At 37.2% G+C, this 17,548-nt stretch overlaps 1 protein-coding gene across 1 annotated transcript in view; it reads left to right on the top strand.

Annotated features, from left to right (window-relative positions):
- USP24 (ubiquitin specific peptidase 24) overlaps nt 1-17,548 on the top strand; it is a 155,365-nt gene that overhangs the window by 67,804 nt on the left and 70,013 nt on the right. The window contains 12 exon segments of the mRNA XM_036833258.1: nt 3,442-3,549; nt 4,215-4,364; nt 5,008-5,139; nt 6,007-6,118; nt 7,609-7,685; nt 9,009-9,149; nt 9,320-9,373; nt 10,285-10,400; nt 12,882-12,948; nt 13,089-13,199; nt 13,932-14,030; nt 14,114-14,287. Coding sequence (XP_036689153.1) covers nt 3,442-3,549; nt 4,215-4,364; nt 5,008-5,139; nt 6,007-6,118; nt 7,609-7,685; nt 9,009-9,149; nt 9,320-9,373; nt 10,285-10,400; nt 12,882-12,948; nt 13,089-13,199; nt 13,932-14,030; nt 14,114-14,287 — 1,341 coding nt within the window.

Raw genomic sequence — 17,548 nt, 5'->3', positions numbered from 1 at the left:
ACTGAGTGCTTTTGCAGATACTCTCTTAAAGTACACATGGCTGAAGGGGGGCAGTGGGAAGATCAAAGCCCCCGATATGACTCCAGGCAGGGGGTTGAGTTATATACTGCCACTAAAGGTGTTTTTCTATGCTATGCCCTTTCCTGCCAGGCAGCAAGGTGGGCTGACTGGGAATTATGTCTCCCTGCCAGGCTACACAGAAACTAAGCAAAGGGTAAGACAAGATCACCCACCTCTTACTCCCCTCCCACCCCCCAGCTACCTCTACTCCTCCAACTGATTCCCTTTCCCTCTGCTTTTGACACTCTTAAAATTCCCAAGTTCCATTATTGTGTTCAGAAATTCTGACCTTTATTTCTCAACTTTATTTCTGTAGATTCTGCCAGGATACCCTTGGCTTCCTTGGTCCTCTTTCCTTTGCTTCCTTTATACCTTCCACTGTCTGCCCCCAACCCTTTCCCTCTTATTGCACTTATTTTTTACTTCAATTAAAAAGTTTAAATGTACTCATCCAAAAAAATATTACTAAACCAAAAAAAGTCATTTTTACTCAATTAGTGGTGTTTGTGTATTCCTTAAGTCATTACATGAAGGCCTCCTAGCACAGTGCCCAGCAGCCTTTCAATAAATGTTGGCTCCCTTCCTCTTACCTCTTCCCCTTCCTCTGTGAGGACACTAAAATCGTTACTTACCCATACCTGAGGGGCCTCCACTTGCCAAAACATACAACTGAAAGTAAAAGCAGCAAGATGCCCTCAGTACAGCCTCACAGTGATGTGCTTAGCACAGGAGGAAATACTTTTTAAATGTCCACCCATGTAAAAATTTGAACTTGGTTCTAGGTAAATGGCTAGGTCTGGTAAAACAAGGCAGATGAAGAACTGGGATATTCAACCTTGAGAAGAGAGACCTCAAGAAAGAATAGGAAAGCTTTTTCAGCAACTTAGAGGATTGTTATAGAAGTTTGATTCAACTTACTTTTTATGTCTCCTAAGAAGTTATGGGAAGGCATGTTGCAATATGATAGATCAGTGAACTTCCTATGAAAACAGTCTGACACAGAATGCACTGCCTCCTGAGTTCCTCATCACTGGAAACACTAGAAGACAAGTTTTGTAACAAAAATGAATAAGGAAAGTTTAGGCACAGGTTTGCAGGCTAAACTAGTTGCTTCATCTAACATTAGGAGTCTAATTTGGATATACCATTAACTCCTACTTATGAAACCTCAGCTTCATTATCAGACGTTATCAGATATGTTCGTTTTAATTGTTCACCATAGTCTTCAGCCCCTTTTATAAATGGAGAAGAGTAATTTAAATTTTTCTTATAACATAACAACATAATGTTATAGATATGATGGAATAAATAACATCTGTCTTGTTTGCTAAACTTTAGAAAGGCTATATCAGAAATACTTTTTAGATTCTAAAGGGTAATTTTCAATGTTAAAAAAATAATCTAACCATAATTGACTTAATTGGTCATAACGATACTTTTTGATATACCTGATTATTTACTAAAGGGTTTATATTTATATCCTAATGTTTGTAATCCTTTTGGAAGGTATGAGTTCGGACTTAAGCCTTAGAATTTTAATCTCTGTCATTTTGCAACTTTTATATCCTAGCAGAGATATTCTAGCTAGTCTTGCAAGTAGTTGGCCTTTAATACATACCTTATTTCTCTGATTCTAAGATGCCAGTGATTGCAACATGCATCACAGGTTTCATCCAGTATGTACAGCCTCACTGTGGCACACCGCTTTTCATTATCTAGTGTAGTGCTTTGGACTTCTTTGAAATCTTTAAGATTGTAGAATTTTGAGGCACGTTGAAGAATATGGAGTTTTGTGTCCTTGTCTTTTTTTGTAAAACTCAAGCTGCTTTTTTCTTTCATTAAGTTGTATATACTACAAGTTAAACAGTTTCTCTTGAATCAAGGTGCAGCTTTGGACAGAGAGACGTTTAACACCAAGTGATATAGCCCTTCACAGGGTATGAGTCTGTCACACCAAGTTCTCCTGGCTCTGAAAAACACTTTAGTCCGAGACCACTGGCAGTTATTCTTTGCTTTTAATTGAATCAATGGACACGACAGGCTAGTCAGTGCTATATCATAGTGTAATCTTTTTGATAGCATCCAAGAAACAAATCAGTGATCTACATTTAAGTTAAAAAGCCATCCTTGTTTGGTGCGAACTATGCCACGTAACAGCAGAAATGATGGGTAGATGAACAGATACCTTTTGTAAGCAGCTAAGTTTGCGCATACTCACATAAGGACAGGTATATCTAAACTTACTCCTATGCCTAGTGGCTGGTAAGTTTCTGTGATACAGTTGTAAGAAGTGTCCATTTCAGAAATGTTAAAATTTATAAAACCTGTATCTTAGAATCCAGGAAATACGGTATTTGCTGATTGATTGGCTAATCTCTAGGAAAGCCAGTATTATTTAGGCAGTAGCTCTCTCACATTTACGTATTTAGTAGTACGATATTTTTCTGCAAATGACATCAAAAGTAGTTTTCTGCCCCATAGGCATCTTCATCTTACAGAAAGACTTAAAGAAGCAAGGCTTTAAAAAAATAATACAGTTTTTAAAGTAAAAGCTAAGGACTTAAACTGTTGCTCAGTTTTTTAGAGAGTTACTTATCAATTGATCGATAGGGTTTAATCTGACATTCCTACAACCTTTATAATGAAATCTCACAGTTTGAAAGATGCTATTTATTCAAAAGCAATTCTCTGTTTAAAGAGTATCGCATGAACGTCAGACTTTTCAGATATGTACTTGAAGGTCTGGATTGTCATGTACCAGCTGCAGAAATAACATATTTGCAAGGGTCTTGAAAAATATAAAGTATAAGTGTGAAGTGGCTGTAATAATTAATAAAAGTAGAATTCTCTCATAAAATTGTTTTAACTAGGAAATACAAGCAGACCATGGATATTTTCTTTAATATTTAAACCACTATTAGTATCTTGATCATATCATTGGTATCTTAATCATGTAATTGTAGAAAACCATATTTTTATACCATTTTACTTATCAGCCAGTTCAGTATCATCCAAGTTAAGCTTTTGCCATCAATTTATTTTATTACGTCAACATATCCTAGCAGCCTGTGCTACTTAATCTATCCTCTGAAGTTGCTAATTCCTTGTCGTCTGTTTTTTGCTGATGTACCCCTATACATTTACTATCACTTCACATCCACTCCTGTTTGCAGTTCTTGGCTTTAGGATTGCATGCAGAATAAGAAGTTGAAGACTGAATTATGAGTGCATGGAGATAAACTATAAATGAGCGATGTGAAGAGAAAAATAATAGAATGTGTAACAATAAAACCTAATTGACTTGGAAATTTTTTATAGCTAATAAATTTAATCTGCTATTTATTTCTAAATTTAACTGATGTAACTTCTTTTTAACTCTAGTCATCTCAACTTAATAATCCCCAGTTTGTATGGGTAGTACCAGCTTTGCGTCAGCTACATGAAATCACCCGCTCATTCATAAAACAAACCTATCAAAAGCAAGACAAGGTAAGAGTATAGTTATATTTGATTATTATACAATTACTTGCATAACCTTTTATAATAACAAACATCAAAAGATTGCTGAGTTTTGTAGTGACTGTATTACGGTTTTATGGTTATTAATGTAATTCATTTATATTACTTAATAATCTTGAATTTAAACCTCATTCTGCTTTCATTTCTATGGAGCTTTTCCTTTGATATATCCCTAACTCATTTATTTTTTATTTCCTTAATTTACAAAGTAAGCCAATGTTTAAAAGTTAATGGTATTTTAGAAATTAGTTTGAAAAGATTCAAAGACTTATTTTGTATTGTGAAAACATTAGTTTGCTTAAGGAGCTAGAGCTTCCTCAGTGTAATAGACTTGGGAAGAAAGATCTGGAAAAGTATGCAAGAAGTGAAATAGTTCTTTTGAAAGACTTTTTTTTTTTTTTTTAAGAATCCCTTTTAGAAGCAGAAATTTACCAGGGTAGTTTATTAATTCTATAGTAATTCCCTAGTAAATGTACATACCAGATTGATTTTATTTACTTTTATGTAGGAAATATGAGTGAAAAACTTTCTGTGTTTGCTATTCCTCAACTACGTGCTAAAACAGAAGCTTGTATTAAACTGATAAAATAACTGCACGTTCTCATACCATTTTTCTTTTTGTTGTTTTCTCCAAGAGCATTATTCAAGACTTGAAGAAAAATTTTGAAATAGTGAAATTGGTAACGGGAAGTTTGATAGCTTGTCATCGGCTTGCAGCAGCCGTGGCTGGACCTGGAGGCTTAACTGGTTCAACACTAGTGGATGGCCGATACACTTATCGGGAGGTATCTGGCATTGTGCTTTTGTTTCATGATTTACAGCATTCATTTGGCCTTTTTGCACTTGAACTATAAAAATAATATTTATTGGGAGTAACTCTAAAGAGGTAGCATGAGGTGTCTTTGTCATAATGGAACATTTTTGTATCTTGACTATAATCACCTCAAAATAAAAGTTCAGAAAATTGATATTTGTGGGTAAATCTTTCAGTAAATCACCCAAGATAACTGCATATGATATGGTAATAAAAATAAACATCTTTTCTTGTCTTTGATCAGAAATAATAACTGTCAGTTCTGTGGCTAATGGCTTTTGTTTTTCAAATCTAGTGGTTAGTAATATTGTTTATAAAAAAATAGAAAAATACCTTAACTCACCAGTTGTGTTGTGGTATTTTACTCTGAGATTGCCGAAATTGTATTTTTTTGGCATCTAAAGTCAACTGAGTTTGTGTTAGACTTCAAGTAGTTTCTGCTACATTGTATTGTCAACTTGTAAACAGATTTCTCACATTTACTTTACCCTAAGTTATATGAAAAAGCATTAGGTAAAACTATTTTTTTAATTTCAAAGTTTTTTTGTTTTTTTAATTTTGCTTTTACATATGAATGCCTGGAGTTAACTAATTAGCATTATTTCTTTTTCCAGTATCTAGAGGCCCATCTAAAATTTCTGGCATTTTTCTTGCAAGAAGCTACTCTGTATCTGGGTTGGAATCGTGCCAAGGAAATCTGGGAGTGTCTTGTGACTGGCCAGGATGTTTGTGAATTAGATAGAGAGGTAAGAAGATATTGTGGATGAAGCAAGACAGCAGTGGGACTTAATAGTATTTCACTTTTTTGTGTGCATCTCACATTTTTGTGTGTGTCTCACATCTTCAATTCTAAACACTTTTCAATTTACTAAGCACACATTTATACTAATAGGCTAGGAACTGTAAGTGTTGAAAAGATATTTTATATAATATATATCTGTGATATAGACAAGTGTGTGAGATCTTTGGTAAGTCTGATACCATTCTGGATAAAACCAAATTCAGCCAAATGAGTACAGCAAAAGAATTCTTGGTGTTTCTTTTAGTATTTTTTTCCCTCCCATGAAACTAATTTTAAGTTAACCAGTAGAAAACTTTGAGTTCCTATAATAATGTTGTATCCCGGAAACACTAAAGAAGGAACTGATACCTAGACAGATCTTTAGAACTAGAGTTACACAGCTGAAAGTAGATTAAACCAGGAGCACCACACTGCTTTGACGTTTTCTAACAGTGAATGGCTGTTTCCTCATCTCATTTTGCAGAATAGTGTTAACTACATCATAAGATTATTGAAAGGACTAAGTATGTGACAGTGCCTAGCACAGTGCCTGGCACATAGTAAGGCTTATTAATAAATGTTGGTGGAAAAACCAAAGTGTAACAATTGAGTGAAAAGCATGAATATATATTTTCATTATCTCGAGGAAAGATTGCTGTAATTAACTGCTTTATTTAGTTCCAGAGTTACAACCAGTTCGGTTTCGAGTGGTATTAAGGCAATATAAATTTCTAAAGAATTAAAAATAATTTATCTTTGCTTTCCCAGTTTGGAATATGTATTTGCCTGAAATGGACTTTAGTTACAGGGTGATATTTGTCTTGATCCGCAGATGTGTTTTGAATGGTTTACAAAAGGGCAGCATGATCTTGAGAGTGATGTTCAGCAGCAGCTCTTCAAGGAGAAGATTCTTAAATTGGAGTCATATGAAATCACTATGAATGGTAGGGGAAAAAACCTTAAAATCATTTTTTCAGTTCTTTAAGAATTTTATACTTTTCTTCTCAGCCCACTCTCAGAAGCAGCTAACCAGTTTGGGATATCCTTCTGGACTTTGCCTTATGCATATAAAGACATAGCTATATATACATATGTTTATATACACAGATAAATTTCTTTTTACATGAATGGTATTTTTAAATTATATAGGGTAATAATTGTTAAGCTGTCTTTTCATGAAATTACTTAGTACAAAAAGGATTCATTTAAGGTAAAGATTTGTCAAAGTATAGAAAGCCTCTTTTCAGTTGTTTCTTTTGAGTTTTTTTATTGATATGTATTTTACGTGCTATAAAATTTACTTTTTTAAGGTGTACAATAAGTGCTTTTCGTATATTCACAAAGTTGTTCAACCTTCACCATTTTTAATCTCAGGATATTTCTATCACCCCAGAAAGAAACCATGTAATAGTCACTCTCCATTCTCCCCTTTCCCCAACCTCTCATCTACTTTCTGTCCTTACAGATTATTCTAATCTGGACATTTTATATAAATGGAACCATATAATGTGTCACCTTTTGTATGAATATTTGGCTTCTTTTATCATGCTGAGACATAATGTTTTCAGGGTTCACCCAGGTTTTAGCACGTACCAGAACTTCATTCCATTTTATGGCTGAGTAATATTTCATTGTATGGCAATAACACATTTTGTTTATCCATTCATCAGTTGATGGTCATTTGGGTTGTCACCACTTTTGGTTATTATCAGTAATGCTGCTGTAAACATTCACATACAAGTTTTTATATACCTATGAGTGGAATTGCTGTATCATATAATTGACATTTGAGGAACTGCCAATCTGTTTTGCAAAGTGGCTACAGCATTTTATAATCACACCAGCAGTATATGAGGGTCTGATTTCTTCACATCTTCTCTAATAATTATTATAAACTGTCTTTTTTTTTTTAGCCATTCTAGTGGTTATGACATGGTATCTCGTGGCTTGATTTACATTTCCCTGATGACTAAGGATGATAAGCATCCATTCATGGGCTTATTGGTCATTTATATATCATCTTTGGAGAAATGTCTATAAAAATCTTTTTCTCGTTTTTAAATTGGGTTATTTGCCCTTTTATTTTTGAGTTGTAAATGTTGTTTATATATTCTGCATATTCACTCCTTATCAGATACGTGATTTACAAATATTTTGTCCTATTCTGTGGGTTGGCTTTTCACTTTCTTGGTAGTCCTTTGAAGCACAAAAGCTTTTAGTTTTGATGAAGTTTATTTATTTTTTTGTCATTGTTGTTGCTTGTGCTTTTCATACCATATCTAAGAGACTATTGCCTAATTCAAGGTCTTGGAGATTTGTGCCTATGTTTTGTCCTAAGAGTTTTATAGTTTTAGCTCTTGATATACTTTGTCTTTTCATTGATTATCTGTGGTACCTAGAGTGCATGAATTTATCAGACATTCTATAATTTCAGGTTTTAACTTATTTAAGACTTTTTTTGAAAATGTGAATCTCTGTGATCATCGATTGAAAAGACAAGGAGCTCAATTGGTAAGTAACATTGTTTTCAAATCTAGAAAATTTGGAAAATCTAGTAAAACTTGACATTCAGCAAAAGACGTGTTATAATTGAGAGAAAACATGAGGTTCTTTTTTAAAACGAATGGACACCTCCTTGACTGCGGTCTTCTGCATGGACGAGGGCGCTTCTCTTAGCGTGTGAGGAGGCTCCGTTTCCCACACAGGTGACTTCTCAGGCCCCTCTTTGCTTCTTGCTGATCTGGGGCAGCCAGCGGCCTCCTGTGGCTGGGTGAACGTGGAGCAGGGATGGTTCCAGCCAAGCTTCCAATCTCTCAGATCTAGCAATTCACACGTACCTGAAAAAGTACCAAAATCTTCAATTCTGGGATCGCAGTGGCAAGGATTCGGGGGGGAAATTTTTAAGAACAGACAAGGAAGCAGGAAAATGAGGACCTGTAGAAAGTATACAGCTTATGTTTATATTTACGTGAGCACCTTAAAAAAGAAAGGCAAAAAGTAAGTCTTTTTCCAAGTCTGTTTCATTCATGACCTGACTTCCTAGGTGGTAAGAATTTTAACAAGATCTTATAAGGCCTGGATCCTGCCATTTCTTTTATTTATTTATTTATTTATTTATTTATTCATTCATTCATTCATTCATTCATTCATTCATGGCTGTGTTGGGTCTTCGTTTCTGTGCGAGGGTTTTCTCCAGTTGCGGCAAGCGGGGGCCACTCTTCATCGCGGTGCACGGGCCTCTCACTATCGCAGCCTCTCGTTGCAGAGCACAGGCTCCAGACGCGCAGGCTCAGTAATTGTGGCTCACGGGCCTACTTGCTCCGCGGCATGTGGGATCTTCCCAGACCAGGGCTCGAACCCGTGTCCCCTGCACCGGCAGGCAGACTCCCAACCACTGCGCCACCAGGGAAGCCCCGATCCTGCCATTTCTAACTGAGCTTTGAGAAGACCAGATTGAGCCCCAAGGATTAGTAACTACCTCTAACCTGACTCTCTTTCCTTTGAAGAAAAGCTCCTGAAGAGGGTGCCCATATTATTCCTGTTTTGTTTCTGCTTTAGTAGCCCATCTGGGTAGAGTTCTAGCTTAGGTTTAGGAATGTCTGGAGAAAAATCTCCATATCTGTCTTGGTTCCGTGGAAGTTGCCCAGTGTTTCTGTTGTTGGTTGTTTCTTGTTTTAAAGTTCCACATCAGTATAATGATGTTCTCGTATGTAGCTTGGTTTTTGCAGCCTTAATTCATTTTGAACTTGAAGAGGTGTGGAGTTACAGTGTAGCAGAAAATAATTGTAATTTTGTGACCTTGGTGTGCTGTATACTTTTCTTTCTTTTGAACAGTATGTAGAAAAGCTGGAATTGATAGGAATGGATTTCATTTGGAAAATAGCCATGGAATCACCTGATGAAGAAATTGCTAATGAAGCTATTCAGTTAATCATAAACTACAGTTACATTAATCTAAATCCTAGGTTAAAGAAGGTGGGTATTTAAGGAAAGAAGGTACACAAAAAAGCAGAAAATAATATATTTTTAATTGCTAAGTTGGCATGCCTGAAAGTCGGGCTTCTTTATTTTGACATTTTATCCTTAATGATGATTACAACTAAATGCTAGACTAATTTTAATTTCCATATACCTCTTACTTTTAGGATTCTGTATCATTACATAAGAAATTCATTGCTGATTGCTACACGAGATTAGAAGTGAGTAGCAAATTTTATTTAACCTGTTTTTGAAATAAATGCTTTGGGGTTTTTTTCCTTTTATAATTTTGTGTTTTGAGATCGTGTATAATGTTGATATTTGTAGCTGGATCCTACAGGAAGAATTTGCTAGCAGTATCGTATTGTGGACATAGGGAACAGGCATTTGCCCTAATGCCCACAATGTAGAAGTGTATTTTACAGGAAATCCTTCCTTCTCCCTCCCCATCCCTTTCCCTGCTCCACCCACCCACCCTACCCCCACCCCCTTTGGGGTATAGAAACTGTCTTCAGAAAATAGGTCTACTGTACTTTCCACATTTCTGATAGATTCTTTTTCTCCTTTTTCTGTCCAGAAATTTTATACAAGCACTTGCTTCTTTTCCCATCCTTCCACATGTGTCACTTTGTTTATATCATAAATGCTATTAAAGGCCATAGCAGCGCACTCAGTAGTGTTGGGTGTCTTTGTCCACTAGAAGCCTGCAGTGTAATACTATCTCAATAAGTTAAACTTTCTGATGATGAATATGTGCTGGTGATGAATCTGTACAGGAAGGAGTTCCCAAGTTGTGACTTCCATCCAAATATGCCATCATAAAAACATTTAAAGTACTCAGGTATCCCTAAATGAGGTGCCATGTAAGTATTAACACATGTAGAATGGTAGTTCTCAATTGTCTCCCAGGGGACATTTGGCAATGTCTGAAGACCGTTTTGGTTGTCACAACTAGAGGGGTCCTACTGGCACCTAGTGGTAGGTGAGTGGTGAATAGAAGTCAGGGATGCCACTGAACATCCTACAATGTCCCCGACAGTCTTCCACAACAAAAAAAAGTTTCCAGCCCAAAATGTCAATAGAGCTGAGGTTGAGAAACCCTGATATAGAGTGATGATTTTCTGTTTCGTAGGCAGCCAGTTCAGCACTTGGTGGCCCCACTCTGACACACGCTGTGACCAGAGCAACAAAGATGCTTACAGCAACTGCCATGCCAACTGTAGCCACGTCAGTCCAGTCTCCATACAGGTAAGTGATTGAAGAAGTTACAACGATTGTGCAACACCTAAATGTAGATCAGCTTAAAAAAAAATAATTGGAATCTTTTCTTTCCTTTGGAGATACCTCAGTTAATTGTTCATTTCCTCATTTTATTTTGCATAAGCAAAATGAAGTGGAATATAATGATTGATTAATATTGTACATTACGATATAATCATAGTTAAAATGTTTTACTTGAAATCATTTTTCAAGATAATTTTTAATAAGAACTTTAGCCCCAAATATTTGTGTTAAAACTCTGAACTGACATCTCTTAATCACATTGTTGTGTTGAGTATTTTCAGATGTTGTCAGTGAAATCTGAGTTCAGTGTTATAGGTCTTTGATATAGTAAGGAGAATAGATGAGTATTTAGAAACATTAGATTGAAGTAACTGAAATACTTTTGGGGAGTTTTATGTGCCTTTCATTACTGGTAAGCATCCCCCAGTCAGTGATGCTCAGGAAACCTTGGCAGGTGCTCAGAGAAGGGCTCCCTCTCTGTGCCTCACTCTGCTGCCCCCTAGAGGTTGGTGCTCATAAAGTCTTTTTCAACTCCTGGAACCGCTTTATGTGTTTACCTATGTATGTATTTATTTATTTCTCTTTATTCACAGTTGGGGATATTCCTTTCTTTTTAAAGCCATCCTTTAGAAGAGGAGTCAAGGCAATATCCTCGCTCACATTCTTCTTCTTTATCTTCTTTTTTTAAGTGAGCTGAGTACTGTGTAGTGATACATTATTAATATGAAAGAAGCCAATAGAACTCAACCTTCTTGGACCTCTTTTTAAAATGACAGAAAGTGATTATAGATTCAACTCATGATAAGGACACTAACATGACTTTTGCATTCCCACATTCTTGGAAGTGTATCTCAAATAGACTTTCATTAAGAATTCCTAATTACATGTTTATAAAATGTAGTCTATATCTATGACCTAGGTCCCTAACGATTCATTTGTCTGACAAATCAGACTAGAAATGCACTTATAAACTATTGGATTGGGATTTCCAAACTGCTGCTTCTTTAAATAAGCATGCTTTTTGTTTGTCTTTTCTAACTGCTTTGTATTCTGAATCATTTCATATTTGACTATTACAGAACAAAACCACGTGATAGTTTTTAAATATTCTCTTTATAAACCCTAAACAGAGTTACTAAGAATATGTAATTTCAGAGTTGCCTTTGAACAACATGTAGTTTATCTCATTCACTAGTCTTAAAAGAACTTTTCAGTGACCATAATTGTTCCACTTATGGGAGGAAGAGTTAGTCTCTCACTTGTACAGTGTTTGCAGTGCTGTCTGTGATTTAATTCATCATTGAGGCAAAATAAAACAGTTCACTCAACAATTCACTTGTTAAGCACTTAAATATTTCCTAAAGATTTTCCATCTGAATATCAAGTTCTGGTTTCTGCCCGTAGACTGAAAGAATTTAGAACTCTGTTAAATGTGTTTAACCAACTTTTTTTAAAGTGAAATTTCCAGTACTGCTAATCAGCATACTTATTGTTAGAAAATCTGAAAACTTTCCAGATTTAGAAATACACCTGTACAAAATACTTAGACTCTCTGGAATAGTAAATATTTAAATTAAGGGCACTTGGATTTTCATTTGTTAGTGTTAACACATGTAGTGTTTAATAAAGTGTGGAGCTGTGACTGTACAAGCTGCTGAATGTTGGAGTCTTGTTATTTCAAATGATAAGATTCCTTAAGTCTAACCAAAAGAGGCCTCAGGTCTCACTTTCAGATTCTGTGAGAGTGCCACAGTTCCTTGCTGTGTGTTTTCTGTTCCAGAGATGGTTATGTCTCTTGATGTGTGTTGATTTCTTAAGTACTTTGAAAACCCTTGGGATAACAAATTCTTACATTGTATGTTTTAACTATACAGACTAGTCACTTGAACCAGATGAACAATTTTTTTCGTCCTTTTCTTCTGCCTCATTCTTAGGCTAAGTAAAACAAACAGCAGCTCTCATTTGTGGCATACTTAATGGTTTGCATTTGTCTTCTAAATTTCAGGCAGTTCAGAACTTAGTCAGATTCTTTGTGTTTACAGAATTATGTGGCATATCTTAGTTGTAAGATTATGAGATTCAAACTCACTGATCGTTCATTCTTGGTGGATTGGTAGACAAATAAGCCTGCAGACCCAGAGGAGACCCAGGTCCTCTATTTATGGGACAACTGTTTAAAAAAAGAAAAAGAAGAAGAAAGAAAAGAACAGGAAAGGAAACATGGGGAGGGGCAGGCTTCTGCCCCATATTCCATCTGTGTGCGACAGCTGTGACCTGCTTGAACCACCTCCCCCTTGAGTGAAAAGGAAGTTTAGTCTTTGCAGATTTCAGTCTTTGAGGGGAGAGGGCTAATTGTGATTGTGGTTTTGGTGAAATAGACTGAAATTGAGCTCAAGTCAGCAGTTCATTTCAAGTATTTTCAAAAAATATATTTTTAATTCATAGATCCACTAAACTTGTAATAATTGAGAGATTGCTGCTTCTGGCAGAACGCTATGTGATCACTATAGAGGTAAGCCTCTCTTCTTTGTAAAGCAACTTTATCATCCTATAATTAGTCTCAATGTGTTAGGAGTGTATTTTTGTGACATTTAACTGTGGCGCTGTGCATCTCACTTGCTGTATCTTTTGACTTGCTGTATCTTTTTCAAGGATTTTTACTCTGTTCCCCGAACTATTCTACCTCATGGTGCCTCATTCCATGGACATCTTTTAACTCTTAATGTTACTTATGAGTCTACCAAAGATACCTTCACTGTAGAGGTAGGTTTACATTAAGCTCTGAAGCCATTTCCATATTGTCATGTTATTTTCATAAGAACACTGTTGATTGAGATTGAACACTGTTGTTGATTTAGCTGCATGAATGACTATTCTAAAAGCTGTTTGGAAAACAAATTTAGAATAAAGACCTGAAATGAAAGGAAGCTGATAGGGTATAAGCAGACTCATAAGTAAATACATAATATCAGGTGATAATGAGTGTTATAAAGGTTAAAAAAGAAGACAGCAGGATAAGATGGGTATACATGACATATTTTAGGTAAGAATGGAGAGGGAAGGTCTCTGAGGTGATCACATTTGAACAGAGACTTGAATGTAGTGACAGAGTTAGCCATTTCTGGGGAAGAGCATTCCACACAAAGGGAGCAGCAGGTACAAAGGTCCTGAGGTGGGAGTTTGTTTGATTTATTCAGTGACAAGGAAAGTGGCTGGTGTGACTAGAGCACAGTGAGAAGGGGAAGAGTGGAAGACACTCCAGTGGAAGACGGACTTGAGATTTCATTCCATGCATGCTGGGGGATGGAGTATGGAAGAGAATATTTAATTACTGCAGGAGGGAAGCCTCACAAGGGCAGGATTCTTGTCTTTGGGTTCTCTGCTGTGTTCCCAGGTTCTGGAACAGTGCCTGGTACATAACAGATGCTCGCTAATAGTTGTTTAAATTGATGAATAAGTGAATTACTCAGAACAGTGTTTCATTTCATTTTACAGGCTCACAGTAACGAAACCATAGGGAGTGTCCGGTGGAAGATAGCCAAGCAGTTGTGTTCTCCAGTGGATAGTATACAGATATTTACAAATGATAGTCTGGTAGGTGTAAATAAACATTTTGTGGCACTTTAGTCTGATATCAGTATTTTCCTTCTCAATAATTAAGAAACCACTTTTTACAGCTGACAGTGAATAAAGATCAAAAGCTCCTCCACCAGCTGGGCTTTTCTGACGAGCAGATCCTCACAGTAAAGACTTCTGGCAGTGGAACCCCGTCTGGGAGCTCCGCAGATTCCTCAACCAGCTCCAGCAGCAGCAGCAGCGGCGTGTTTAGTTCATCATATGCCATGGAGCAGGTATTGAGCAATAATATTCAAGTTCAAAACAAGAACGTAACATCATTAAGTTTTGCCTTCGGCCCATATAGATTTGCACGATTATGTCCTTTTCTCTCAGACAAGTCCTGCCCCTTCAGAACTGTATCACTGAGAAATGCTGGGATTCAGTGGGGAGAAGAAGATAGACAATTTGTCGGTCTTCCGAACCACAGAATCTTCTGAGTCTGAGTGATTCTGCCTGCCCACTGCTTGCTGCTCCTCTCATACATCTCTCTTCATTGATTCATTGATTTTCCTCTCCTGGGTCATTCCCATTAACATTCAAACGTGCTGTGCTATTTCTACCATCTTTTTAATAAACCTTTTTTCACCCCAATTTCAGCTTCAGTTCCTGTCCCCATTCTCTCCTTCCCAAATCAGCGAAGCTCCTCGAAAGGGTTGTCTAAGCTCTCTTGACCCCTCTCGAAAATAAACCCTGCAAGGTAATCTGTCATGTCCACCTCTCAATCCTCATCTTCTTGACATTTCAGCGGACTTGATCCATGTGATCACTTCCCCTTGAAATACTTTTTCCCCTTGGCTTTCAGGACCCCCCTGGTTCCCCCTTCCCGCTCTGGTTCTCCCTCTTTGGTCTCCTCTGCTGCCTCCTTTTCATCTCCCCGATCTGTGTACAAAGAAGTTCCCTGGCTCAGTCCTTTGACCTTTCCTCTGTCTACGCTCATTCCCTTAGGAATCTTGTCCAGTTTCAAAGTGTTATATATTGTATGTGTATTGATAACACCCCAATTTTTACCTTTAGCTTGAAGTCTAGGTACATGGAACCAACTAGTTAACCAGCATCTCCTCTTAAATGTGTGATAGACGTCCCAGTCCTAACATCCATAACTGAGCTCCTGATATCCCTTTCCCACCACCTCACCCCTAACCCAAACCTCTTCATCCCAGTCTTGCCGTATTTCAGATAATGCCTATTTCATTCTTCTAGTGGCTCATGCCAAAATCCTTGGGTCCCTTCTTTCTCTCATAGCCCTATCCATCAGCAAATCCTTGACTCTACCTTTAGAATCCATCTAGAATCTAGCTCCTTTTCTCTGCCTCCACAGCTTCCACACCAATCCAAGCAGCCATCGTCGCTCATCTGGAGGGTTTCAGTAGTTCTCTAACTGCTCTCAGGGCTTCTGCCCTTATACCAGTTCAGTCTCTTCTCTGTGTAGCACCCAGCAGCCCATGATCTTTTTAAACAGAGTCAGATTAAGCCACTCCTCAGCTCAGACTCTCCAGCGGCTCCCATCTCACTCAGAGTAAGAGCCAGAGTCTTTACTGGGACCTTCAGGGCCTACTTGGTCTGTCACCCCCACTGAGATGTTCCCCCATGACCCATCCTCACTCTCACCACTCCAGCTGCACTGGCCTCCATGTTGGTCCTCAAACATAGTGGGCCCTGTGCACTTGCTCTTCTCTGTGCTTGTAATGTTCTTTCCTGATGCCCATGTGGTTCTTTCTCACTTCCTTCAGCCTTCACTCAAATGTTGCCTTCTTGGTGAGCCTTCTTTGGCAGTCCTGTCTAAACTTTCCACCTATTCCTACTCCTGCACGTCTCATTTCCCTTCCCTACTTTATTTTTGCCTAACATACTATATATTTTATTTACCTGTTTAATGTCTCTCTCTCTCCCCCCAGTGAAATGTAAGCTCCTTGAGAGCAGACCTTTGTTTTGCTCACTCCTGTATTTCTAGCACCTAAAACAGTGCCTAGAACATAATAGGTAATCAGTATTTGTTGAATGATTTTATGAATCAGGGTTTTTTGTACCTTCTCTCTGCCAGGAACTGAGCTCAGCACCAGGGGTACAAAACTAACAAGACCATTCAGCTCTTTATGCTTTTATAGTCTAGAAAGTAAGATAATACCAGCCCTCGTGTGAAATAAAGGTATTTAAATGACAGAGAGGGATTTTTTTCAGTTATTATATATAGTCCTTTCATTTAATTACAAATGTAAGATCTTTGCATGGCTGTCTGTTTAACTTAGAGAGCATAGCCTTGCTTATAGATACCACAGAACCCTGCAGGGTTAATGTTAGTATTGTGCCGTTTCTTAAAAAGTAACTATACTTATATGTAGTGAGAATTTAAGAACGAAATCATACTCAGAGCAGTATTATGACAGTTTATCAGCAACAGAAATGACCTACATAGCATCTTTGAGTTTAACATTTTTAAACTGTCTCATATTTATCCTGAATTTATTAAAAACCTTCCCAAATAGAAATGTATTCTATAGTGATGTCTAGCTTTTTTATTTCTTATACCAGAAAATAGGTCTTTAATCACATCTGAATCTCTTCTATACAGTTGTATCCATTTTTTTCACCTTTAAAAAAAGCAGGCCAACTTCTTTTTCTCAACTTAAATTACATATATATCTATGTGGTTGTGTGTGAGTGTGTGTGTGTGTGTATATCACTTTGAATTTGCTTTTTTTTTTTTAAATACAGTTGACTCCTGTTATTTTTTTTTCACAACTCACACACACACACACACACACTGTATTTTATTTTTACAAGAGATAAATAAACTGACACCAAGCATTGTAAATGGATGACCACAACAAAAGCAACAATGATTGCAATTACCAAACACGAAACACACTCATACTGTGTCATAATATTGACATTCAGTCCAGTAATCCTCCACTGTATAACAGCTCCTTTACTTTGCAGTGAAAATTGATTTGTATATTTTTTGCCTCTGAGTCCTTGTGGGATTTTTTTTTTTTATTCAAACAAAGTCACAAAAATTATAATCATCCTCATCAGTTCACTCAGTCCCATGTAATTAATGTTTCTTTTTCATCTTGATCTTTTGTTAGCACTTTTATGAATTCATCAGTCTTCCATTAGAGTTCTGAATGAGTTTGCTTTTAAATCACTCTGCCTTGTTTGCTCCTGCCAAGCTGCGATCAGCTTCCAACGGTGCCCACCCTCCGTTCTGTTCATCACATCTGCCCTTCCTTTTGCCTCTCTGCCGCTGCCTGCCTTTTGGTGCCTTGGCCGCTTCGCCAGCAGGTGGTAGGAGAAGAGAGCCCAGGTGCTGAGCACGCTAGGAGGGGGAGCGGCCCCTCGCTCTGTGTTCCCGTGCGTTGTTGTTTGAGGCAGATAAGCACCATGCGTCCCTCAAGTTTTGCAGTGGCCAGTCTTTAAGAACCAGTAATTTTATTGTTTGTACCTTTGATTAGAAAAGGAGAAAATTGTCTTGTAAATTTGCATTTATGTTTTGC

Source organism: Balaenoptera musculus, chromosome 1, assembly GCF_009873245.2.
Source record: "Balaenoptera musculus isolate JJ_BM4_2016_0621 chromosome 1, mBalMus1.pri.v3, whole genome shotgun sequence".
NCBI lineage: Eukaryota > Metazoa > Chordata > Mammalia > Artiodactyla > Balaenopteridae > Balaenoptera > Balaenoptera musculus.
This window is presented reverse-complemented; position numbering and strand designations above follow the sequence as displayed.